Source organism: Lepidochelys olivacea (genome assembly GCF_965140295.1).
Source record: "Lepidochelys olivacea isolate rLepOli2 genome assembly, chromosome: 1".
Lineage (NCBI taxonomy): Eukaryota > Metazoa > Chordata > Testudines > Cheloniidae > Lepidochelys > Lepidochelys olivacea.
The window spans coordinates 224,001,795-224,028,637 of NC_140411.1; the positions used below are offsets into that span (position 1 = coordinate 224,001,795).

The following is a 26,843-nucleotide window of genomic DNA, read 5'->3' on the forward strand; positions in this document are numbered from 1 at the left end:
CTCACTCCCTCATATTTCATATATAATTTCATGTCAATTGAAAAGTGTACTAAAGGAAGAGAATGATAGACATATGACAATAAAACTCGAAGTTAATGTCCTTTTAAATATTTACTTTCAAAAGTACCAAAAATATATTTGTGTCCAACCATAGTGTAATTCTTAAGTTTTATAATGGAAGCATGGATAGTTATTTTTCTTCAAGATTAATACTTTGACTGGATTAACATTAAATAGATGTCCATGCCTAGGAAGTGAAGGGAAAGCACCTTATATTTTTTCTGGAAAGTACCTAAAGTCTTCCAAAAAATAAACAGGAAATGAGAAAGAACTGAAACTTTGAGGAAAAAATGACTAAGGGCTCGTCTATATGAAAATTAGATTGCAGCAAGCTGGGGTGTGAATCATACAGCCTGCTGTGGTCTGTGTGCACCCTGTTGATGCACTTTAACAAGACTAGCTCAAAACATTCTACCAAACTGATACAACATGTCATCAGGGTGCACCCAGTAAGACCCCAGTAGGTTAGTAGCACAGGGTGGATTCACACCCCAGCTTGCTATAATTGTTTGTGTAGACAAGAGCTTCGCTTTGCAATGTATTTTATAGTCACTAGGCCTTAAGAGCAAGAAAAATGGTAGTTGAAAGGTAAAACATGGAAACTGAGAACGTTACAAAAAAAAAAAAAAAGCCCCAACGTTTAGGGCCAAACTGACTTCAGATGTGTATGAGCGCAACTTCAACTCATTTGAAGTGAAGCTGCACATCTGAAGAATGATTTTTTTCTCTTCTTGATAAACTGTTTTTCAAGTAGACATAGAAAGAATGATTTGAGAAAGAACCTGCATAGAAAATGCTTTTTCTGACATGGAGTGAGATTAAGTGGCATAAACAGACAGAATGTACGTAGCTAAAATTTAACTTTTCATCTTTCCTCTCCTCATTCTCTGTCACTGTTGACAATGCCACTTTCCTCCCCATCTCATACACATGCAACCTTCAGGTAATTGTTGACCCTTTCTGTTCTCCCTCTCTCCTAACACTCAGATTCTCTCCAAATCTTGTAATTTCTTCCATTGTAAAATTTCTAAAATCAGAAGGCGTTTAAATTTGATGCAGAAAAGTACAGAGAGCCAATGACAGAATTCCAGATTGGAGATGCATGTAATTCCCTCAGACCCTATATTCCACAAACCAAGAGCATAATTTTGCCACCCCCTCTAATGGACCCTCAGTTCCTCTCTCTAGCCAGCTGGAATAGTCATAGAACCAACTTCTCTCTGTTGTAAAAGAAAAATAAATCAAACTGTAAATAGTTTCAAAAGGGTCGTAATAGAGATGGGTTTAGGCTGAAAAGTTTTATTTTAACTTTCCAATTCTTTCATGCTTTTTGATATTTTACATTGTATTGGGCCTCCCATCAGATGGCAAACCTACAATGGTGACTAAGGTTTTCTTAGATTGTAAACTCTTACAGGGAAGGGAATGTCTTCTTGTTCTGTGTTTATAGAGCGCCTAACACAATTGGGTTCTGGTCCATGACTGGAGCGCCTAAGTGCTAAGTTAATACAAATCATAATAATATTTAGATTTATGCTTCAGATAGGCACTCAGTTAACGATTGGGATAGGACACTCAGTTAAAGGTATTCTCAAAAGAGACACCAAACCATCTGGATATAGCCTTCCTGAAGTGGATGTAGTCTGAGATCTGGTAAACAGTTGCACAGTAATATACAAGTTCTGAGGTCACATTTAAAAAGCAGTTGGGGAAAGCAATAGAGCCTGAGAATATTGAATTTGAAAACCTGAATGCAAAACTATGTTTTTTCTTTTAACAAACAGTAGCACTGGGTTTCTATGGTATATGGGAAAATTAATCAGTTACCCCTGCCACATCATCTTCTATCCTGTAATCTAACAGTGATTAGTATCTGCTAAGATAATGTAAGCAGTGGTGACAGAATGGGAATGTGTTGAAAATTTGCAAAATACTATCCAGGGGACTAAAACACACTGTAAAGAGCTGTTATTTTTATTTATTAAATATGTTAACAATTCAGTTTCCTCCTAAAGGAAGTGTACGTTTGAAGATAGACAATCTTGAAGTAAAGGCAGCACACATGCTAGTGGAGTCTCACCCATATGAGAGTTTAAGCAAAATCTCTTCCTAAAATACATGAAGAGCTGTTAGACCCAATGGAGAAAGCTTTTTTGTAACAGTCAAAAGTCTTCTTTCTTTCTCCTTGTGCATTAGATGTCTTCTGCATCTTTGGCAGTGCCCCAAAAATCTCTGAATGACATCCCCAGATTTATGGCCACCATCCTTTGGGCAGCTGAGGACTGTACAAGATGCTCCTAAAGTGTTCTTAATCTACCTTCCAAAAAAGGAAGGTTACGGCACCCCAGTAACGATGTAATGCAAAGTACTGTGAGTTAAAAATGCATTTCTATAATTTGTAGGCCCGAATACTATATACTGGGGCACCTCTGCATTAGAATCAGAGAATCAGAGAATATCAGGGTTGGAAGGGACCTCAGGAGGTCATCTAGTCCAACCCCCTGCTCAAAGCAGGACCAATCCCTAATTAAATCATCCCAGCCAGGGCTTTGTCAAGCCTGACCTTAAAAACTTCTAAGGAAGGAGATTCTACCACCTCCCAAGATTACTCCAACTGCACACAGCTGCTTTAAAGCCAGGCCACTGGAAAAGTCCACCACTGCAGTGGAGTCCCCAGGTGGCACAGAACTACCGTAGCAGTTCCTACACCACCCCTTTCTCCCCGAAATTGGCATGGCCAAGCCAGACCTCCCTTACGCATGGCCAATAAGGGAGTGGCCTTTACACTGGGGAATAGACTGGCACCCAAATGGCCCCAGTCCCAGGAGAGAACAGCAGTGGATTTAAAGGCCAATTTGCTTATAGACAACTACTAACCTGTTCTATGCACTCCTCAACAGCATTTCAGGATCTAGCCCCAAATTATTTGATTATTAAAAAAATAGGAATGATAAAGGATATCCTGAAGTGTCACTATCATATCTAAAAAGACAGGTACTTACTTGTACAGTAACTGTTGTACTTTGAGATCTGTTGTGCACATATACATTCCACTCTTGGTGTGATTGTGACCAATAAACTTCAGTTGGAGACATCTGCCAGCAGTACCGATAGGCAGCACATGCGCTCTGGCAATCTTCATGTTCAGAGACAAGGGTATAAAGAGGAATCACCAACAACTCCTTATCACCAACATGTAAGTTTTTGAAGGAATGAGGAAGGTGGGAGATTCCTGAAGTGTATGTGCATACAACATTTCTAGAAGAACAGTTACTGAGCAGGTAAGTAAACATTTTTTCCTCCTTTGAGAGACTGTGCACATATACATTCCACTCTACATAATTCCCCAGCATTTCCCTTGCAAGTGGTGGGACACAGAGCTACTTGAATAAGAGCTACAATACTAACTTGACAACATTCGCATCAGCATGGGAAGCAGCATAATGCCTGGAGATGGTGTGCATAGCCTGCAGATTTCCACAATAGCTATGTTGCATAAAAACAGTGATTATGTAGTTTGGGCCCTAGTGGGATGGGCTGTTATTGTCAGTGGAGGAGGTATCTTAGCAAGGCCATAGTAATATTTGGTAGATTCAGAAATCCAGTGAGGTCATCTCTGAGTTAGACAAATAGTCCTTTAACCCTTTTCAGCACACACCCCAATCAGTACGGAAGATGTTCGGAAAGCCCAGTCTGATCTAAATAATAAGATAGTGCCCTCTGGATGTTCAAATAATGAAGTGTGTGTGTGTCTGTCTCTCTCTCTCTCTCCAGCTTGCTTGCAAGAGGCTTAGGAAAGAACACAAGTAGCTCAATAGTCTGATTTAGATGAAAAACCAAAACAACTTTGGACCTAAATTACAGATGGGGCCCTCACGAAAACTTTGTCCTTTTGAAATACAGTGAAAGATGGGTCCACTAAAAGCCCCTGCAGCTCTGACACACTTGCAGCAGAAATAACTGCCACCACAAAAGCTGTTTCCACTGCGAGTAGAGATAAAGATGAAACTATTGTAAACTCAAATGGATGCCTCCATTAAGCAAGACAGAACCAACTTCAGCTCCCAGGGGGAAATGGATCTAATATGGGATGATAATCTCTTAGGAGGCCCTTGAGAAATCTTGCTACCATAGGGTGAGAGAAAATTAAGGAACCATTAATGCGTGGATCAATGGCTGAAATGCACAACAAATGAACTCACAAACTAATAGAAAGATCTACAGATTTTAGGAATTAAATAATCTATGTCTTATTTCTGTGAACACCTAGCTCTTGCGGAGTCCTTTCTACTCTTAACCAGGGTGGCCTGAACATCCTGTGAACAGCACATTTCAAGAGCAGCCTACGATCATCCAAGCTGTGAGATGAAAGCTTTGCAACTTTGGATGCATAGTTCTGCCTCAATTTTGAGAGACTACTGTAGATCAGGGGTTCTCAAACTGGGGTTCGGGACCCCTGAGGGGGGTCATGAGATTATTACATGGGGGGTCATGAGCTGTCAGCCTCCACCCCAACTCCTGCTTTGCCTCCAGGATTTATAATGGTGTTAAATATATTAAAAAGTGTTTTTAATTTACAGGGGTGGGGGTCGCACTCAGAGGCTTGAGATGTGAAAGGGGTCACCAGTACAAAAGTTTGAGAACCACTATTGTAGATTATATCAAGCATTGGTGAAGATCCACACACCAAAACTGTCTCAAAGAGGCTGGTGCTAAGACAATTAGTGTTGCTCTGCATTATTTCAGTTTTCTGAGTACTCCTGGAATTAAGGGAACTGAGGGGAAAGCATAGAGGTGCTGGCTCAACCAGGAGAAGAGAAGAGTACCTGATATACTGTCTGTTTTGTTTGTCTGTATTGTTTCATGGTCTCTGTGTATATAATATCTTCTGCAGTTTCCATGGTATGCATCCGATGAAGTGAGCTGTAGCTCGCGAAAGCTCATGCTCAAATAAATTGGTTAGTCTCTAAGGTGCCGCAAGTACTCCTTTTCTTTTTGCGAATACAGACTAACACGGCTGTTACTCTGAAAACTGTCTGGACTGACATCTGCCCCAGAACAAAAATTTCCACCATTTGTTGTTCAGCTTTGTTGCAAAAAGATATATTATGGGAGTACTTCACTTGCAAAAAAACTGGGTGCAGACTCATACTTCATAAACCACTCATGATCATCAATGAAAGCTTCTGCTGAGAGAGAGTCTAGTATGGTGTTTCTGACGCCTGGCAGATGAAATGCTTTTAGAGGGATTTTGTTCTTTATGGAAAACTTCCATAAATTAATTGCTTTCTGGGATAACTGAGTCAAGCTCATTCCACCCTGACTATTTAGTGGTTTTCAGTAAATACTTGAATAACCTGATTCTTGATCATGTTGAGAAATGCTTCACAGGCACGATGAACAGCCTGAAGCTTCAGGATGTTTATAATGTAGCAAAGCCTCGACTTGTCCACAGTGCCTGGAGCTTGAAGCTGTCGGACATGCACACCCTTGATGTAGGCATCATTTACAAGAGTTACTTTTGGGTAGGCAGGTTACAAAGACACTCCAAACATTCTGTGGACTCATCCACCAATCTTGGGACACATACACTTATGCAGATATGCAAATCAGCATGTCTAGTAAGTGTCTGCTTGGATGGCAGAGGGGAGCCATGCCTGAAAACACCTGAGGCAAAGTCTGGCATGCTGAGTCACATATGTGCACAAGATCATGTGTCCCAGGAGCTGGAGGGAAGAACAAACTGTAGTTCTTGGCTCAGCTTTGTGGTTTTCGGACAGGCTAACTACGGTCAGGAAATTATCTTGCAGAAGGTAGATCGTGCTGTCATGGCATTCAGAACTGCAACTAGAGAGTTTATTTGTTGGACCAGAAGCAAAACTGCCTTTTCCATATGCAATTTCAGTTCCAGATGACCAAACAATACTAAGATTTGAATAATGCTGCTACATTGCTATACATTTGGTAAAAATCCTTGGAGCTGAAGATAGGCCAAAGGGCAGTACTATGTAGTGGTAGTGCACACTCCAAACCACAAACTACCAATATTTTCTGTAGCCTGCATGTATAGCCACATGAAAGTAAATGTCCTACAAGTGAAGGGCAGTAGACCAGTCTCCAACCTCCAAGGAAGAGATAACTGAAGAAAGGGAAACCATGTTGAATCTGAGTTTCTTGACAAACTTGTTCAGTTTCCTCAAGTTCAGAATGGGTCATGACCCCTTTTTTTTTGTTTTTGTTTTTTGGTTTTTTTTGGGGGGGGCTGGGGGGGATGAATCCGGAAGTATCAGGAATAAAAACCTTTTCCCTTTGTGTTGAGAGGGAACTTCCTCTGTAGTTCCCAAGTCCAGAAGAAACTGTCTCCTGAAGTAAAACATTCTCATTCCATGAGTCCCTGAATAGGGACAATAAGAAAAGGAGTACTTGTGGCACCTTAGAGACTAACAAATTTATTTGAGCATAAGCTTTCGTGAGCTACAGATCACTTCATCGTATGCATTCAGTGGAAAATACTGAATGCATCCGATGAAGTGAGCTGTAGCTCACGAAAGCTTATGCTCAAATAAATTTGTTAGTCTGTAAGGTGCCACAAGTACTCCTTTTCTTTTTGCGAATACAGACTAACACGGCTGCTACTCTGAAACCTGAATAGGGACAGGAAAGGTAGGGTGGGGAAAGGAACTTGAACTAGAAGACATATCTGTCTTCCACAATGCTGAGAACCTCTCTGTCAGATGTTATATATTGGCCCACACACTGTGAAAAGGGGACAAACTATTCCCAAAGGAAAGTACAGAGTCAAAAGAACTGTCAGGACTGGTGCACTGTCCTTGATGAAAACATCAAAAAAGCCTTGTTTTGCTGAGGTAATGTCAGGTGTATGGATGTAAGGTGAATGGATCTCACAGCTGATGAAGCTGAAAGTCTTAGGGGTTTAGCCTTCTTTTGGTAATAGCCTGGAGTCTAGATTGATAACATAAGCGTCTCAGTTGTGACTGAGGTTTGAATTGCTTTCTCTTTGGGCAGATGCATAAACTCCTAAAGAGTGCAGAGTCATCCTAGTGTCTTTCAATGTGAGCACAGCATCATTTGTCTTTTCAGAAAAGAATTCTGATCTTTCAAAAGGAAGGTCTTCAGTCATGTTTTGCAGTTCTTCTGGGATCCTTGAGGCCTGAAGCCAGAAGGAAAACCTCATAGAGATTGCATTGGCTATCGAACGTGAAGCAGTATCTGAGAAGTCAATGGCAGCTTGAAGAGATGTTACATCGCTGTAAGATGACCCTCAGGCCCTATAACCATAAATTATTTTGTTCTTTATAGAGCATATAAAGGTTGCAGCTTATCTGCAACCTCTGAAATGGATGTCCAGTTAAGGAACATATATTGATAATAAAACTTGATAATTTGCAACTTTGATTTGTAGACTTACTGTAGTATAAGCCTTTCCACCACAGACTGAGTCTTTTGTATTCCTAATCTTTTAAGGCAGACTTGGACCAAGACAGCCTTGAACTCTCATTAGCCACTGCGACTACAAGTAAGTTCAGAGCAGGATGAGTAATGAAAAAAAAATTCCTGCTGAGACACTAGAAGGAATTGATGCCAGGGTCAGACAGTCTGTTTTAGTAGGGTCCAGGAGGGCCTCACTACTTTGGAGGACAACCTTTCTGGAGCCACAGCCTACAAAACGTCCAAAAGTTAATGTGGATTGTCCTGAACTACTTTTGCCTGGATACATAACGTTCAGCTACTCTCCTCTTTAGGTCTTGAAAAATCTTAAAGACCTCACGTGCAGGAGAGGAAGATTCAGAGGTAATAGCCTCATTTGGCAAAATTGAGGATATTTGAGAAGGTTAAGCCATGACATCCTCCCATGTGTTCTCATATGTAACATCTAGAGGTAGCAACTGTTCTTGAGGCAAAGGGAACAGTTCTTCTCTGAGCAGAACAATGACTGGTGATGAAGATTTCCACCTTGAATGAGATCTACAGCCTCTTGAACCAGTCCAAGGGGTCCAACATGGCCAATGTGGATAATCAGACCTACGTAATGTCCATAGTGGCAGACATGTCCCTAGACAAGTAATGCCTATATTTAATACTACAGGTCCTTGCAGCATATTGAGATGGCAGTAAACAGTAAGTATACCAAATAATTTGGATGGTGAAGCTGGTCTGCTACCAGCTGAATCAGCAGAAGAAAGGATAGCTTTCTTAAGGAAAGGGTGGAGGAGTTCTGATGGCGGTTAAAGATAGTCTCAGTACCAGTGATGCATGCTGTTGCACCAGTGATACCAACCTCTACATCGATGGCGACTCTGACAGTACTGATGCAGAAGTTGCTTATAGACAACTAAAGAGCAAACTGAAACAGATTGTTCCATTGACTGCACTGACAGTACCATTGCTAAAACCTTGCCAGGTGTCAATAACAGATGATGCAGAATGTTGAGAATCCAGTACCAAAAGATGCATTACATCCTTTGTAGTGAAAAATGCTTTTAAAAAAACGTAGAAGGTATCAAGGTAGGAAGTAAGAGCTCAGTAGTTAAAACACCCAATAACAGTCCCTATGGTGCCAGAGTAGAAATTGTCGAGCGGGTCTACTTGGGTAGCATGGATGAAGACAGTACCACCAATGTCTTGGACATCAAAGGCACTGGTCTTGATGGTCCCATAGGTGCCAGCATAAGCACTGCCTCTAACAGTACCGGCAAATATTGACACTTGTGTTTGTACTCCAGTCAGGATGGGGGGAAATATGTGTGTCTTACTTGACAAACATCTTTGCGGGTCAAGGATGCAGACTTTATTGGTCTCATCTCCATCCCTGAAGAAGACAGTCACAGGAAGAGAACACTACTTTTCCTCCAAACATTTTGATTTAGATGCCAAGGTAGCTAGGGTAGCCCTTTTGTTCAATGAGCTCTTTGCCATCTCATGAGCTGGGTCAGGTTCTGAAAAGGGACAAATAGCTTTTTCTAGCAAGGGGCCCTGAGGCTCTCTAGGTTTCTTTGTCATTTAGGAGAAAACATGCAAGCACAGTACTTGTCCCTTAAATGCCCGTCTCCAAAATAAAATTGGCAAATGAAGTATTTATCACTTGCTGGAATCACTGCCCTGCAAGCTGAACCCTGCTTAAACACTGGAGATCCCTGATTTTGAGAGAAACCTAGGAAAATTAAGCTAAACTACACTAATCTAACAAACACTTAACACTAAGAACTATGTACAGAATGAGACAATGCTGGCTAGACAAGATAAGGAAATCTATGCTCAATGAGCAGTGGGGTGCTCCAACTTTCACCCTGGGTGGTAAGAAGGAACAAAGGAAGTTGGCAGCCAGGCCTCATTACACCCTTGGCTTCAAGCATGAGGATAGCAGGAGTTCATGTGCTGTCCACTGGTACTGCTAGCAAAAGTCTCTGAGTTGAGTGAATTGAACTGAATGCATGCATACCTGGAGTTAAATGTGTATGTATACAATCACTCAAAAGGAGAAATTAGGTTTTGAATGTGCTTCATTTTGTGTAACCATAACTTTGCAGAAAGTGACATCTTTTTCTATATCCATTTAGGGGGTGAGTTAGAATCTTGCCACAGCTGGTCAATACAAACTCTAGTTTGGGGGGGGGGGTTTCCTGTTGGTTTTTAATTTGTGTGTGGTTATTACAGTGAAGATCTGTAATCCTACCATCTTTTAACAAGTGGACAGGTTTATTAATTACATGATATGTTACTTGAAGAATACTATGCACATATAAATGTATGCCATCACTTTAATGGGGTTTTGGGATTATGACAGATTTAAATATGCTTTTTATGTTCATGAGAGACAGCATTTCCCTTCCAAATCACTGGTTCAAATGTTACCCTGTCAATGGCATCACAAAATTACCACTTCCAGCCAGCATTTAATGGTCTCAAAACAGACAGGAGTCCATACCACACAAAATACCTTCACCACAGGCATCTTTGTTGGCAGTCTCAGCAAAGGACAATGACTTAATGACAGGGAACTATAAGGAAGGCTGCACTGTCACTGACATGTTCTATCTTTTCTGCCGGTAAACAGAGGATTTCAATTGACAGATTCTGTGAACATGGCAACATTCACAAGCACTAATTTTGTTTAATTTTCCTAAAAACAAACATTTGATACTGGCCACTGTCAGAAATAGGACACTAATATGATCCAGTATGGCAATTCTTATGTAAAAATAAAAGTATGCTTTATAATTTGAAGTGATGCTCAACTATCACGGTGCATGAAATCATACAGCTATTTCACATACCTCCATATTGTAAGCTAGATTTATGAAATTGTCAAAACAAAGGAGCAGTCAACAAAATACTATATATTTCTCCTACCAAAATGCTTTACAATAGTAACCCCACAAAAGTGAGTAACCCTTGAGGTGTAACATTCACATACATTGTTTTATTAGTTAATGAAGATATGAGGAAGAGAACATTTATTTTTAATCCTATTAATTAGAAGGGCTCTTCCTTTTCTTTCAGTTGTGCCTCTATTATTTTTAAAGGTAAGACTGGCTAAACTTAAGGGGTTGAGGGAAAAAAGTCCTTCTTTCTTCATAGCCACTATTATTTTTTAAGCCTTTCTTTAGTTATCAATTTGACATACCCTATATCTACAAGGAAAAAGTGCTTTTGAATGATACTGTCATTCCTTTAAGAATTTAAAAGCTTATAACATGCACTATGCCCAGCCTTCACAAAGCAAAGAAGAGTGAATTTGATTTCTCTGCCCAAACAGATATGAAATAAACGGCAGTTACAATAGCTACAGCCAATCACACTGAACTCATTCTTTAGGCTAAATCAAAATGTATAGCACAATGACATTCAAAGTTTATTTCGCACTCTCCCATCATCAAATCCTGAACAGAGATGTTTTAAAAACATTATTTTGAGCACTGTTCGGAGGTTTTTAAGTACAGTCTCATGATCGTGTTTAGTTCTGGCAATGAAGGCTGCTCACCTTAAGTAATGTATTATCCATAAGAATACTTAAATTTGTAATTTAAATCTACACTCCATGTATTATTAATTGTAGGTATATTATTTAAAGTACTGTAATACAAGGGAAGTCTGTCTGAAAGGGCAGTTCATTTATCTCAATATCCTTCAAATTTGAGCATACATGTTCCAGTTTTGTTCAGTGTCAGTTTTCTCTAAATGAACTCAGCATGCAGACATAACTTATCTTCAGCCAAGAAAACTAAAAAATAGTTCTTAATAATTTAAGTACATGATTATTTTAAATGTCATACAGCCCTTGGTTTAAATAAAGCAAACCTTGACTTAAATCTTCAAATCAATCATTTTTGAGTTTGCAAACATTTACCAAGGGAAAAAAATTCTATAAATCTCAGCTACAAAATATATATTTTTAAAAACAATAACGGTAAATGGACTAAAAGTTATTACAGGACCACTTTGGTCATATATAAACTGAATCAAAATGATTCACATACAAAAAATGCTAGTCAGTAAAACAATTTAGTCATATACAATGTAATAGCTAATTCAAGAAAAGCTCTTAGAGATGGGTAAACAGGAGGTGGGCTGACTTTCACCTTTTATCTCCCCAGCCCTCCACACACACTGCATACCCCCTTCTTGCCCTTCATCAGGTTCTTGAAATCACACGGTATCCATGGACTGTGGTGGGATGCCAAATTAGCTGTAACTGTGTCTTGTCTATCTTGATCATTTAATCAACAAACTTTTTCTCAAGGTAGTTGTGTTTACAGCTAACATCTGTATAGAGCTGACCTGTTTCTAACTTAAAAATGCTAAGTGTTTCTACGCCATGGAAGTAATTGTATTTAAGAAATCATCTTGAAACAGAAAAAAAAAAGTAAAAATTAAAACAAAAAATGAGTTTTATAACAACGATCACATTATTTTAGAGAAAGGATACAGGGAATCAAAAGTGAAAAAATATAAAGGCCAAAAGGTAAACAAGTGTGAAAAGAATAATAAAGACTTTCAAAACGTGTGCGTCAGGAGGAACTGTACATAGAGTAATATGAAAAATAATTAAAGGTGAAGAAATACATGTGAGGTCTCTGGCACAATTCTGAAAGAGAGGTGGGCAGAGGATTGTTGCCACCTACCTAAATATGTTTAACCATTCAGCAAAAATCCAGGTTAGTATGTACTATGAAAGTGTTTTTTGGGATTCTGCAATTTTCACACTGTACAAATTTCACACTGTGTTGTGACCTGTGAAAGTTCCTGGAATCTAGTATATAAATTTAGTTGCAGGTACAGTAGGTAACTTTTTTTTAAACACTTATTTTTCATTATTAGTATTCTGTCTCCTCTATGTCTGCACCTAAAACCAACCTAAATATTTTGTTAGAAGATGGTATTTAACAGGAGGTAAGTCATATATTAGTTTTGCAGAAAAAACATACATTTTCTAGTACTTTAGCCACAAACATCACCTACCTCCAGGACCAGCTTCCAATCCTCCTTAAACACCTTTTTTCAAATTCCTAACATGTGCTGAAAGTAGTAAAATGTTTCACCTTATTTTATTCCAGAGTTGTTGTTTTTTTTTAAGTAGTATTTTTCAAACTAAGAGTTAGGATGCAAGGGAAGTGATAAATGGATTACAAAGTACTGCAACCTCCAGCCCAACCTTCTGGGACACACCTTTTTCCTTCAGTTATACCCATTACAATGGGATCCAGCAGCTGTAGAGTTATAGTAGTATTGCGCTTCTGCATGACAAGCGCTTCATCCGGGATACTATAAAGTGATTTAACTCAGTATCTGTCGTGCCACACTGAATACAATTCACCTCAGTGCAGGACCTACCACTACTATAACTCTCCAGCTTCTGGTGAGAAGAGAATAGAAACAAAAAAGGCTGGGATTTTCAAAAGGAGCTTATGGGAGTTAGACACCAAGACCCAATTGAATAGCCCAGCTTAAATATATTAGACCTGTTTAAAACATGTCTACTACTGAACGTGGGGCAAACCTGTAGCAGTTCTTAAACCAATTCTACACCCCTAGTGTATAAACACAGAACTACTTATTATTGAACCATTTTACATACATACAATTCAATTCTATAGTACAGACCTAGACTCATGAGATGCACTGTCCTGAGATGGGGGGTTCCACGAACACCACTCCCAAGAGAAGGAGGTGGGTGGTGGTGGTCGGGCACTCTCTACTCCAGGGGACTGAGTCATCTATCTGCCACCCTGACCGGGAAAACCGAGAAGTCTGCTGCTTGCCAGGGGCTAAGGTTCGCGATGTGACGGAGAGACTGCCGAGACTCATCAAGCCCTTGGATCGCTACCCCTTCCTGCTTCTCCACGTGGGCACCAATGATACTGCCAAGAACGACCTTGAGCAGATCACTGTGGACTACGTGGCTCTGGGAAGAAGGATAAAGGAGTTTGAGGCGCAAGTGGTGTTCTCATCCATCCTCCCCGAAGGAAAAGGCCTGGGTAGGGACCGTCGAATCGTGGAAGTCAACGAATGGCTACGCAGGTGGTGTCGGAGAGAAGGCTTTGGATTCTTTGACCATGGGATGGTGTTCCATAAAGGAGGAGTGCTAGGCAGAGACGGGCTCCACCTTACGAAGAGAGGGAAGAGCATCTTTGCGAACAGGCTGGCTAACCTAGTGAGGAGGGCTTTAAACTAGGTTCACTGGGGGAAGGAGACCAAAGCCCTGAGGTAAGTGGGAAAGCGGGATACTGAGAGGAAGCACAGGCAGGAATGTCTGTGAGGGGAGGGCTCCTGCCTCCTACTGAGAATGAGGGGCGATTAACAGGTTATCTCAAGTGCTTATATACGAATGCACAAAGCCTTGGAAACAAGCAGGGAGAACTGGAGGTCCTGGTGATGTCAAGGAATTATGACGTGATTGGAGTAACAGAGACTTGGTGGGATAACTCACATGACTGGAGTACTGTCATGGATGGTTATAAACTGTTCAGGAAGGACAGGCAGGGCAGAAAAGGTGGGGGAGTAGCACTGTATGTAAGGGAGCAGTATGACTGCTCAGAGCTCCGGTACGAAACTGCAGAAAAACCTGAGTGTCTCTGGATTAAGTTTAGAAGTGTGAGTAACAAGACTGATGTAGTGGTGAGAGTCTGCTATAGACCACCGGACCAGGGGGATGAGGTGGATGAGGCTTTCTTCCGGCAGCTCGCAGAAGCTACTAGAGCGCATGCCCTGGTTCTCATGGGTAACTTTAATTTTCCTGATATCTGCTGGGAGAGCACTACGGCGATGCATAGACAATCCAGGAAGTTTTTGGAAAGCGTAGGGGACAATTTCCTGGTGCAAGTGCTAGAGAAGCCAACTGGGGGGGGAGCTTTTCTTGACCTGCTGCTCACAAACCGGGAAGAATTAGTAGGGGAAGCAAAAGTGGATGGGAATCTGGGAGGCAGTGACCATGAGTTGGTTGAGTTTAGGATCCTGACACAGGGAAGAAAGGTAAGCAGCAGGATACGGACCCTGGACTTCAGGAAAGCAGACTTCGACTCCCTCAGGGAATGGATGAGTAGGATCCCCTGGGGGACTAACATGAAGGGGAAAGCAGTCCAGGAGAGCTGGCTGTATTTCAAGGAATCCCTGTTGAGGTTACAGGGACAAACCATCCCGATGTGTCGAAAGAATACTAAATATGGCAGGCGACCAGCTTGGCTTAACGGCGAAATCCTAGCGGATCTTAAACATAAAAAAGAAGCTTACAAGAAGTGGAAGGTTGGACATATGACCAGGGAAGAGTATAAAAATATTGCTCGGGCATGTAGGAATGAAATCAGGAGGGCCAAATCGCACCTGGAGCTGCAGCTAGCGAGAGATGTTAAGAGTAACAAGAAGGGTTTCTTCAGGTATGTTGGCAACAAGAAGAAAGCCAAGGAAAGTGTGGGCCCCTTAATGAATGAGGGAGGCAACCTAGTGACAGAGGACGTGGAAAAAGCTAATGTACTCAATGCTTTTTTTGCCTCTGTCATCACTAACAAGGTCAACTCCCAGACTGCTGCGCTGGGCATCACAGCATGGGGAATAGATGGCCAGCCCTCTGTGGAGAAAGAGGTGGTTAGGGACTATTTAGAAAAACTGGACGTCTACAAGTCCATGGGGCCGGACGAGTTGCATCCGAGAGTGCTAAAGGAACTGGCGGCTGTGACTGCAGAGCCATTGGCCATTATCTTTGAAAACTCGTGGCAAACGGGGGAAGTCCCGGATGACTAGAAAAAGGCTAATGTAGTGCCAATCTTTAAAAAAGGGAAGGAGGAGGATTCTGGGAACTACAGGCCAGTCAGCCTCACCTCAGTCCCCGGAAAAATCATGGAGCAGGTCCTCAAAGAATCAATCCTGAAGCACTTACATGAGAGGAAAGTGATCAGGAACAGTCAGCATGGATTCACCAAGGGAAGGTCATGCCTGACTAATCTAATCGCCTTCTATGATGAGATTACTGGTTCTGTGGATGAAGGGAAAGCAGTAGATGTATTGTTTCTTGACTTTAGCAAAGCTTTTGACATGGTCTCCCACAGTATTCTTGTCAGCAAGTTAAAGAAGTATGGGCTGGATGAATGCACTATAAGGTGGGTAGAAAGTTGGCTAGATTGTCGGGCTCAACGGGTAGTGATCAATGGCTCCATGTCTAGTTGGCAGCCGGTGTCAAGTGGAGTGCCCCAGGGGTCGGTCCTGGGGCCAGTTTTGTTCAATATCTTCATAAATGATCTGGAGGATGGTGTGGATTGCACTCTCAGCAAATTTGCGGATGATACTAAACTGGGAGGAGTGGTAGATACGCTGGAGGGCAGGGATAGGATACAGAGGGACCTAGACAAATTGGAGGATTGAGCCAAAAGAAATCTGATGTGGTTCAATAAGGATAAGTGCAGGGTCCTGCACTTAGGACGGAAGAACCCAATGCACAGCTACAGACTAGGGACCGAATGGCTAGGCAGCAGCTCTGCGGAAAAGGACCTAGGGGTGACAGTGGACGAGAAGCTGGATATGAGTCAGCAGTGTGCCCTTGTTGCCAAGAAGGCCAATGGCATTTTGGGATGTATAAGTAGGGGCATAGCGAGCAGATCGAGGGACGTGATCGTCCCCCTCTATTCGACATTGGTGAGGGCTCATCTGGAGTACTGTGTCCAGTTTTGGGCCCCACACTACAAGAAGGATGTGGATAAATTGGAAAGAGTCCAGCGAAGGGCAACAAAAATGATTAGGGGTCTGGAACACATGACTTATGAGGAGAGGCTGAGGGAACTGGGATTGTTTAGTCTGCAGAAGAGAAGAATGAGGGGGGATTGGATAGCTGCTTTCAACTACCTGAGAGGTGGTTCCAGAGAGGATGGTTCTAGATTATTCTCAGTGCTAGAAGAGGACAGGACAAGGAGTAATGGTCTCAAGTTGCAGTGGGGGAGGTTTAGGTTGGATATTAGGAAAAACTTTTTCTCTAGGAGGGTGGTGAAACACTGGAATGCGTTGCCTAGGGAGGTGGTGGAATCTCCTTCCTTAGACGTTTTTAAGGTCAGGCTTGACAAAGCCCTGGCTGGGATGATTTAATTGGGTATGGGTCCTGCTTTTGAGCAGGGGGTTGGACTAGATGACCTCCTGAGGTCCCTTCCAACCCTGATATTCTATGATTCATCCTTGGACTCCTTAAAGGATGGAAGACATAGCATTTCTTTCCCATGTTTATGACCCAAAAATGACATTCAACTCTAGGTCCCCATTGACAGATGAGGCAGAGGAGTTATGGTTCAGGTTCCGATTTCTAGTTATCAGGAGAACCAGTATTTCTCAGGTGTTTCTCTAACCAGATCTCTTAAGTCCAGTCTACAATATGAGAAATTTCCCCAAAAAATTCTAGTCGAATTTGAAAACAGTTCAGCTGAGTCGAGTTTAAAACCAGTTGGAGCTACAGTATAGACCAGGCTCCCCTGGCCTGGACTGCTTTTGCTAAATGGGTTATAAAACTACAAGTATTCTTTTATTTCTGTTATTTGTTTCTGCACCTATTTAGAGAATCAGTTAAGAGCCACTCTTCCACCAAGAAGATTAGATTGACAGAATAGGAAAAATTATCCATTCCAAAAGATTTGCTTTCTTTGTGAAATACGGTCCACAGAAACATTAACAATGGGTACTTCAATCTACTTATAGCTCGGGAGAAGAACTAGACCTGTCAGTCACTAGAACAAGGGAATACCCTACCTCAGGGGTAGACAAACTTTTTGGCCTGCGGGCCAGATCTGGGTATCGAAATTGTATGGGGGGCCATCAATGCTCATGTAACTGGGGTACAGGGGGAGGTGAGGGCTCTGGCTGGAGGTGCAGGCTCTGGGGTGGGGCCAGAAATGAGGATTTCCAGATGCAGAAGGGAGCTTGGGGCTGAGGCAGGGGAGTGGGGTGCAGAGGGGGGGTGAAGGCTCCAGCTGGGGGTGCAGGCTCTGGGGTGGGGCTTGGGATGAGGGGTTTGGAGTGTAGGAGGATGCTCCGGACTGGGATCGAGAGGTTTGGAGAGCGGGAGGGGGATCAGGGCTGGGGCAGGGGGGTTGGGCACAGGGTGGGTGAGGGCTCCGGCTAGGAGTACAGCCTCTGGAGTGTGGTTGGGGATGAGAGGTTTGGGGTGCAGGATGGTGCTCTGGGCTGGCACTGAGGGGTTTGGAGGGTGGGAGGGGGATCTAGGCTGGGGCATGGAGGGTGGCTCAGGGGTGCAGGCTTGGGGCAGCACTTACCTCAAGCGGCTCCCAGAAGCAGCAGCATGTCCCCACTACGGCTCCTATGCTGAGGCTCAGCCAGCCAACTCTGCTGCATGCTGCCCCTACAGCTCCCACTGGCCATGGTTCCCAGCCAAAGGGAGCTGCGGGGGCTGCTCCTGGGGTGGGGTCAGTGTGCGGAGAAGAGCCCCCTGGCTTCCCCTACATGTAGGAGCCAGAGGGGGGACATGCCGCTGCTTCCAGGAACCATGCGGAGCGGCCCCCAAACCTGCTCCCCAGTGGGAGCTCAAAGGCCGGATTCAAACGGCTGGCTGCCCTACCTCCTTAAGTTCCCTTCGGTTGAGATAACTTCAGCAGCTAGGACAATTCAGATCTGCTTTCCTAAATGACAGACTGTGTTAAATATAGTTTGAAGACAAAAGTATTATTTATCCTACTGCAGAGCATGGTAAATTTATTCCATGTAATCACCATAACCCAAATCCTTAGATGTTCATTTCCTTCTCCATTCTTGATGATTCTTTTGGCTCCAGGATGGAATGAATCTGTGGACTTTACTACACGAAGAAAGGAAATTTTCAGGTAAGCACAGATACATTTTCTTACTGTATTTTGTGCTGAGGTCCACAGATTTATTACAATGAGATTTTCATAACAGGGTGCTTCCAACGTAGAAAGCTGGATCATCCTTTAAATGTGGACATCTAAAACAAGGTAGATCATACATAACTAACTCCTCTCTCTTCCCCATAGCACTAAGGCATAGAGAAAGACTCCTGCCAAAATAAAGGCTATAGTACTGGCTAAGATTACATGACCAATCTGCAGAATTCAGTGAATTTATGCACTGGTGGCTATGTGGCCAACTGGCAGATCTCAGTACAGGAGACATCACTACTCCGGCCTAAGAGTGTCTGTGCTCTTAAGCAGTGGACTTTGATAGGTAACCAAAAAAGGAATATTTCATGTATGTAGGGAATGAATGCTGTGACAGTGTGAATTAAAAGTACAATATTGGGCCTTGTCAGAGAAATCTCCCAACTTCAAATAAATTCATCTGATTGAAGATCAGAGTAGGTCTCCCTCTGGCTACTAACAGATAGGAAATATAACAGTATCTCCTGCAAGAGTTCATTCTGGGTAGTGCTGTAAGGAGCAGAATGAGGATCCATTGTCATGCTATATGACCTTGCAGGGTAGAAATAAGATTGATGACCTAATGTTGGACTTTGTACAAAACTTTATTTTCTTCAACGTGCTGAGAATGTTACATTACAGAGATTTGACCTTTTTGCTTGGATACTCTTGCACACCCACAATAAAATCTTCCCAGAGGAACACAAGGCTATGTTTCACTGATTTAAAATGTGAATGTGTTGAGGAATGCATGATTGATTTGATTTACATTATATGGAAAAAAGGGAATACTAAAAAATTCATGTTAGTTTTTCCTTGGCTTCATTGTTAACGTTTCATATACTATAGCTCACTGGTGTTTCAAGTGTCTACAGTTACTATAAGATATATATCTTGGACATGTGACCATGACATTTTTAATGGTCTTCATTCAGTACAAGCCAGGCAGTAACCAAAGACCAGTGCATTTCTGTACTCCTATATTTTGAATCCACAAGGAAAATAAAAATTCACATGTATCTGATAAAAATGCCTATAAAAGATATTAGAGTATAACCATAACACCATACCTGTTTTACTCTGCTGGCATTTTTTACCATAAGAAAGTTTCAAAACATACCAGTGATCATCTGTTTACTGGGGGGGAAAAACCTATCAAAACCATCACTAAATATGTAAACTAGGATATTCTAAGGAATAGCCTTACCACATAACCAGATATGCATGACAGAGACTTCTCTAATGCACAGGTTGCTCCCCACTGGTTAGTTTCATAAACAAAATATTGAAGTTTAATGGGATTTTGGCATTACATACAGTAGTATATTTATTCCATACCCTGTATGACATTTTGCTAAAATGATGATCAGTCACTCTTAATTGCAATCTTTATGTACATTTCTGGTTCTAATGCCCTAGATTAAATATGAAATTAAAGATGACCAGAACCTTAGATAAAAGAAGAAAAGACTGAACACTACACTACAGGTGTCTCTCTTTGGATAAGACACTTCTCTAGAGCTAAATGTTAAAAGAATGTACATTACTTGAGTACACCAAAAAAAAAAAAAAAACTCTGGAAGACTCAATCTGCAAACACGTAACATTCGTAGGCACAAAACTGATTATTATTTTTCCTCTTGTTCAGGAAGACAATTAAAACAAACAACAACAGGACAAACTTAAGAGCAGGGGAACTTCGCCATCTATTTAAGAGTACAAGTGAATTTTCGCCTGAAGTACAGTGCAATAAGCATTCCCAAATTGCATATTTAAATTATGAAATTATTGCATATTTAAATTATTCTGTTTGTAATACTTTTCATGCCATTCCCTGCAAGTCAAATCAGAATCATATGACTCATTTTTAACAAATCCAGAAAGTGTTTCCTTTATTTCTTTTTTAAAAAACAAAAAATTATAAAATTTAGAACGTCACAAAACCCATAACCCAATCATGTTTATACAAAAATAACCTCCCAAAAATAAAGAAACAAGCAGATACTGATCATAATAGAAACATAACCACATCAACTTGCCTCAAAGGTTATATGGGCATGAACTGCGCACACAAAATTTAGAGTTTATTATTTTCAGTTATATTGTTTCAAATGCACTTATGCAAATACAGTAATTCTGTGTTTCTCTTCTCACAATTTTACACACTCTATGTCCAGAACTGAGAGTTTAACAGGTACTCTTTGAATACCCTATAATATCAAAAACAGCAATATAATACATATGCATTTTGTCATCTAACAGCAACAAGAACAGTATTCCTACATGAAGTGTTGGATCCCAATTTACGTTAAATGTTTGATAAAGAACAGAGGAAATTTGGACACAAGTCCCATTAAAGACAATGGACCTAGTGTAACTCAAACATTCATCATGTATTGCATTGAAAATGTGCGCCTCTGAAGCACCAGTTTCTTTTATTCTCATATCTATAAAACATTTTGATATTATGGAGTCTACCTGACCTGCTGATTACCCTCCAGTTTACACTACTGTTATGAATACAAAGAGAAAAACAGATGTTTCAGTCTAAATGTCATCAAAATGAAATCATTTTTCCTCATGACTATTACCACAATTGGAATATTGTTAACTTAAACAGGCAGAATGAAATCAACTTTGGAAGCAAGTTGTAAAGACAATCCCTAAACAAAAAGGAAAAGCAATGAGAACAGGATTTTAAAAAGAATTTTAAAAAAATTTCCAAAACAACTATATGTCTTGTTGTTGTTGTTTTTTAATTAAAAACAAAAGAGGGCTGCCAAAAGAAAAATCTTGAAACAGTGTTTCAAAGGAAAGATCACCCCACATCAATTACATTGTTCTGTGGGGGAAAAAAAACCTTCTTAACTTGTAAAATGGCTGGCAACGGGGAAGATTTTTATAGATGCAATTAGAATTTCCCAACAGTGAGACTATATCACTTCAAATAAATCTGTGTGGTAAATCAAAGAAAAGGAGGAGGAAAATAACTATCCACTTTTAGCGAACCATCTAATGCGGTCGTCTACACACAGACCAAATATCAGAAATCATATCAGATAAAGAATGTATCAAAAGAATTAGTTTCCACTTCATAGTTTTGGAATCTAGTTTTACAGCAACACATGAAATGCAATGTTTTCTCCTTCTCAAATTAAATGTTAACTGTCTGTTTTGCTTTTAATATGAGAATGTCATCTATTAATAAGGGACAATTGCCTTTAGTATTATCGTAATATCTATCTTTATTAGAAATAGCTCTTTATCACTAAGTTTAGATCTGCAACACTTAGATAATATTCAGTTCTACAGAATATCAATACAAAATATGCCACAGTTTTATTTTCACAAGTTTAAAATGACAACCTTCATTTGCAGAGGCAAACATATGTATCCACAAAAAAGCATTAGGTCCAGCACAGGGCATTCAGGGGCATAGGAACACAGAGCATAAGAAATTTGAGATGAATATACATTGACTGATCAGAAAATCAGACACAAATACTGGCACCTGCTTCCTATCTTTCTCTTTAAGTAACCAAGGAAATTATATGGATAAAACTGCATTAATGCAATTTTATGGTTGAGAGGTTGCATACAGAAAAGTCAGGAAATTCAAAGTTATGGTTCCCACAGCAGTTGTAACATGGCCACATTTCATATGCAAAGAAGTTAAAGTTACAATATGTTGTTCTGTATTTTAAAATATTAAAAATACTCAAGTGAGAATGTGGGAATCATAACTCAATTTACTAGCTTGTGTATGTGAAATCTCAACCATAAATTTGCATTAAATATTGGATAAAGTATATAATATCAAATAAGAGCAATTTGTCCATTCAAATTATGAATGTTCTGCTCTGCCCTTTTATAGCTGTTGCAGAAATATTTGAGAACAACATGAAGAATGTGAGAATACCACATGCTACATTCACTTTTTATACTTGAATTTTTAGAGAAACACTAGTCTGAGAAATTTTTATTTCCCTCTTTTATAGATAGTACAGATGAGTGAGAGAGCACGGTATTGTCATCTGTTAGGTCAAGTGCTGGTATTAAAGCATACAATCTCTGAATTCTAGTCTCAGCTATAACAATAATGATCTTTCTGCCTCAATACTGTAACCTCTGTGTCTTAGCTTTTCTATCTGTATGTGTTCATAAGTCCACACGTCAGTTTTGCAGTTGCGGGAGGGTTCTTTTTTGTGGGTCCTGGCAGCCCTAAGCAGCTTTTAGCTCAGTAACACAAAAACACTAATCCATTTACAGAACTCAATTTTACTTGCTTTATGCCCTTTCCTTAGTCTTTCAATATATTTAAATGAACAAACTCACAAAAAATTGAAAAGCGTATACATAACATTCAAATAGAATTTCATGACAACTAAGGCACAGAAATAAGTCATCCTTGCTGGAGGGAGATGTTTGTAAGAAAAACACAAAGGACAATTTCTTGAATCAGATATTTAGTGGGGTACTTGTTATCAGTGGACGGAACCATATGTAGAACTATTTCGTTTTTGTGGAAAACCGAAAACAGAAGACTGTAAAAGTATGGGTATCATCTCAGAAACCTGGAGGGCAAACAACTGCCACCAGAAAAAGGAACTGGAATGATTAAAACTTGTGACTGCCTTTGGTTCAAAAGTAGTACCATCATTAAAGTTGTTTAAATGAGTAATTCTGTCAAGACAGAGGAATCTCCATTGCACTTCTTTGCTTTTCCTGCATGCCTTGTAAAACAGGAGATTTATCATTTATTTATGTTTTGGATTTATATGCTGTACCTATCAATGTCTATGTATGTGTCTACTTACTGCTGACATCCTCTCAGGCCTCAACACAGGTAGCTGCTGGCATTAAAGGAACCATCTACTTATCCAAACATTTCCTAGCCTAAAAAAAATTAATTTTACATTGTTTCAAGTTTTGGCCTGTAGTTTGGATTACTACTACTTCCCAACAACTTTGTCCATCACTAGTTCTCCACTGAAAGAAATCGAGTCATCTTGAGGATTCTTTATGTTACAAGTGTTGGATAAACTCTTTTTTTTTTTTTTTTTTATAAACAGCATATATGTTTGTGGATGGTAATATTCAGTGGTATGAAAAGAATCTACTCAGTGAGATGTGGGTGTTCATTATAGATAGCATGAATAGGTTCATAAAACAAATATATAAGGTCATCCGAAACAATGCATTTTCACATAAATGACCTCGTATAAGGATCCTGAGATGTATTTGTACTGGCTAATATTTTCAAACATTAGAATAAAACTTCTTATAACAGGAGGTAAATCAATGAAAACTATTGTTTGGGAAGTCAGGATCAGTCATAGGCTTTCTCTGAGAACTCCCAAGGATATTTCAGTCTCTAATACAGCCCGTTCTTAAGCTACACAAGTCAATAGCCTAATAACCAGCTGTTTCTGCTGGAAAAAGATTTGTTGGCAAGCCGGACATCTGTACTCTGCAGAGGCCAAGTTTACTCAGTGTGTGGCCACAGGTGTTGACCTAAGTGCTATGAAGCCAAAGGAGGAAGACAAAAGGAATTGGCATTAATAGCTGTACTAACAGAAAGAGTCCAATATTCAAGTTACATAAAAGTAATTTTAGCTGTCAGCTCCTAGAAGTATGACTACTTCTCTTCTCTGGTTTGATTCAGACTATACCCTGAAGACAACAGAAGAGGGAAGGAGGAAGTACATGAGTCTTTCTTCAAAGTAAGTTAAAGGCTATGACCCTTTCATTTGGCATTCTTGAAAGCTGTAGAATCTGACATAGCGAAAAGGTACAATACAGACACTCCGGTTCTTGTTAGCCTGATTAGTAGTCCCTTTTCTTAAACTCTATTCATGCACCAAAGGAAAGCCTTTCTCAAAGTATTAAAAAAACAAACGTGGTAATTCAAATGTCTGGCTTTATGAACAATGTGATGATTAACCTTATAATCAATATATACTCTGACTTTGTAAATAAGAAAGGATTTTAAGCAAACTTCATTTTAAAAATGTAGTTAGCAAACTGATCCAGTATATCCACTTCTGTCATTAGGCAAAGATTCCTGACTTCAAGAGGCTAGTTGCATAGAGAGGTAGAAAAAAATATCACCATACAGCTTGAAGGTAGAGCAGCCAAGAATTCACTCCTACCTGAAGGAGGATATATTTTATTGCAGCCAGCCTTAAATGTAATGGAAAGCACCACAATTACCATTTAGGAATGTCAAGAGTCAAGCGATGTTGGAGCCCCATGATCAACCTTTGAGAGTTTTTGTTTTTTTAAGTGCCTTCCAAGGTAACTAAATGATACTGAAAACTTTTTTTAAATAAAAGAAATTAAATAACCTTTCTTGTTGGTGTCAAGGGATTTGGGCACATATCTAATGCAATGACTTGAAGTTGATGTGATGAAAGTGGTTTTTATCCTGTTATCCGACAATTACCGAGTTACACTTATTTTTGATCCACGTGTTTCTGATGCAATGCTCAAACTATTCTACTTCCTATTTAAGTGAGCTTAACACCTTTTAAGCATAATAATGCATAAGTGTACCAATTTAAGATCAAAGAAGTCTGGTCATTAAGTCCATGCCCCTGCCGGTGAAGAACATCAAGCCTGCTCCAAAAAGGCCATAAAAATAAACCAAAATTCTCTCAGTGACTTTAACAGGCTGTGGATCAAGCCCACAGGTACCTAGATACAGAACTTATGGAATATTAAACATATATATTACACATAATCTTTGCCAGAAGGACAAGCAGAGAAGAATTACCTGCAGCTTTTTGTAGCGATCGTGGTGTGAGATGAATTCACCTTCCTTTTCTTTCAAGAAATCTGCTTGTAGGATACTATGCTTTTCCATCAAATCTTCTAACTCCTAACAATAGGAAAAGTTTCACAGATTTTTGTTTTTATTTTTAAATGTGAGAGTACAATCTTCAGGAAGTCATTCCAAACTAGCTATACTTCTGATGGTTTTATGACATCTGCTATTATGCAAAAATAGACAGCATCGGGGGTCTCACGAGACCCCCAACTACCAGACACTGGCAAACTCCCATGCAGATCACAGACCAAGGGGATCCCTGTAACCGTTATACACCTCTCTGCCAGTTGGCACAGAGGCCTCTGGGTCACACTAAGCATCTCCCAAAAATGAACACCACCACGTGTTGTGTTCAGTAACTGAATGCATTAACTTCAGCCTTCCATGTAAAAGAATTGCGCACTGATTTCCAGGTAATCCAAAGCACACACCGATATCCTGGTGGCTTACTGATGCCAAAATATCCCAGGGCTCAAATTAAAGAGTCAGGTAAGCTGGCATTATGCCCAGTATTTCTGCATCTGTTGCCTAACATGTCTCCATCTCAGTCTATGCCAACTTGCTTCTTTTGCCCTTCCAGCCTATTCCTGTCCTCCTCAGCTCTTATCACCCCTAGTCTGTCATGGTCCTTGCTTCTGTTCCTTAACACCTCTACATTCCAATTAAATTCCTCCTCCTTGTCCACACTGCCTGGGCACCAGGCAGGAAGTCACTGAGAGCACAGGAGCTGAAGTGTGCCCGCTCAGTTCCAATATCCAGTGCCCTAGAACCCTCAATAGCTGGGAGAAGCAATTGCAAGGAAAGAACTGCTCAGCCCTAGGCAACAGTGTATTCATTGTACCTGTAATTCGAAGAATTTGACTGTCAGTCTCTTACAAAGCTGTACTGAACATGGATTTCCAGAGACAGAAAAAGGCACCTGTCTGACCCCAGGGCAACCCCAATATCAAAATGTCAAGTCCCTGTTCCAGAGCAGGGAGGTGCTAGAACGTCTCAACAAAATGGTTCTAAGTGTGTTTTCACACTGGAAAGACAATACTTTTCCCTAACCAAATTCTTAGAATAAAGTTGAACCATTTGTTGCTTAAATTAAAAAAAAAAAAACTGCCTGAGGCAGACCCACACATGGCAAATTTAAGTCTGAACAGCTAAACTTTGGCAAAATTATAAGTAACTGAAAACAAGGTCTCGTAACGGAAAATATTAAACACCTTAACTATGGGTGCCACTGCCAGCTCCTGCTATCATTAAGTTCTGCATGCATTTAAGAGCAGCCATACCTTTTTAATTCTATATCTTTCTTCTTCAGCATCTTTGAGTTTAATCTCTAGACTTGCAACTGTTGGTTGAAGATACTTCTTTGATCCATTTATCCCCTGCTTCTCAGAGTCACCCACAGAGATGGTTAATTTTTCTGAAGGTTTTCCTTCTGTTAAACTCAAAGAAGGAATTGAGATATCCAAGGAAGAACTGGCTGATAACTGAACCTAATTCATAAGAGAGACAAAGTATATTATTTCATCATAAATAATATATGACAGACCATATTTTGAAATTATATTTCATATAAGAGC

General features: G+C 40.3%; 1 protein-coding gene across 8 annotated transcripts in view; it reads right to left on the reverse strand.

Moving 5' to 3' along the window:
- The window catches only part of CCDC91 (coiled-coil domain containing 91), a 330,423-nt gene that overhangs the window by 205,294 nt on the left and 98,286 nt on the right, over positions 1 to 26,843 (reverse strand). For all 8 annotated transcript variants that reach the window (XM_084622318.1, XM_084622313.1, XM_084622311.1 and 5 more), the window contains exons 5-6: positions 26,550 to 26,756; positions 25,216 to 25,320 (exon numbers count right to left, since the gene is read on the reverse strand). In XM_084622318.1, the coding sequence (XP_084478444.1) occupies positions 25,216 to 25,320; positions 26,550 to 26,756 (312 nt within the window). The remainder of the gene's footprint in view (positions 1 to 25,215; positions 25,321 to 26,549; positions 26,757 to 26,843) is intronic.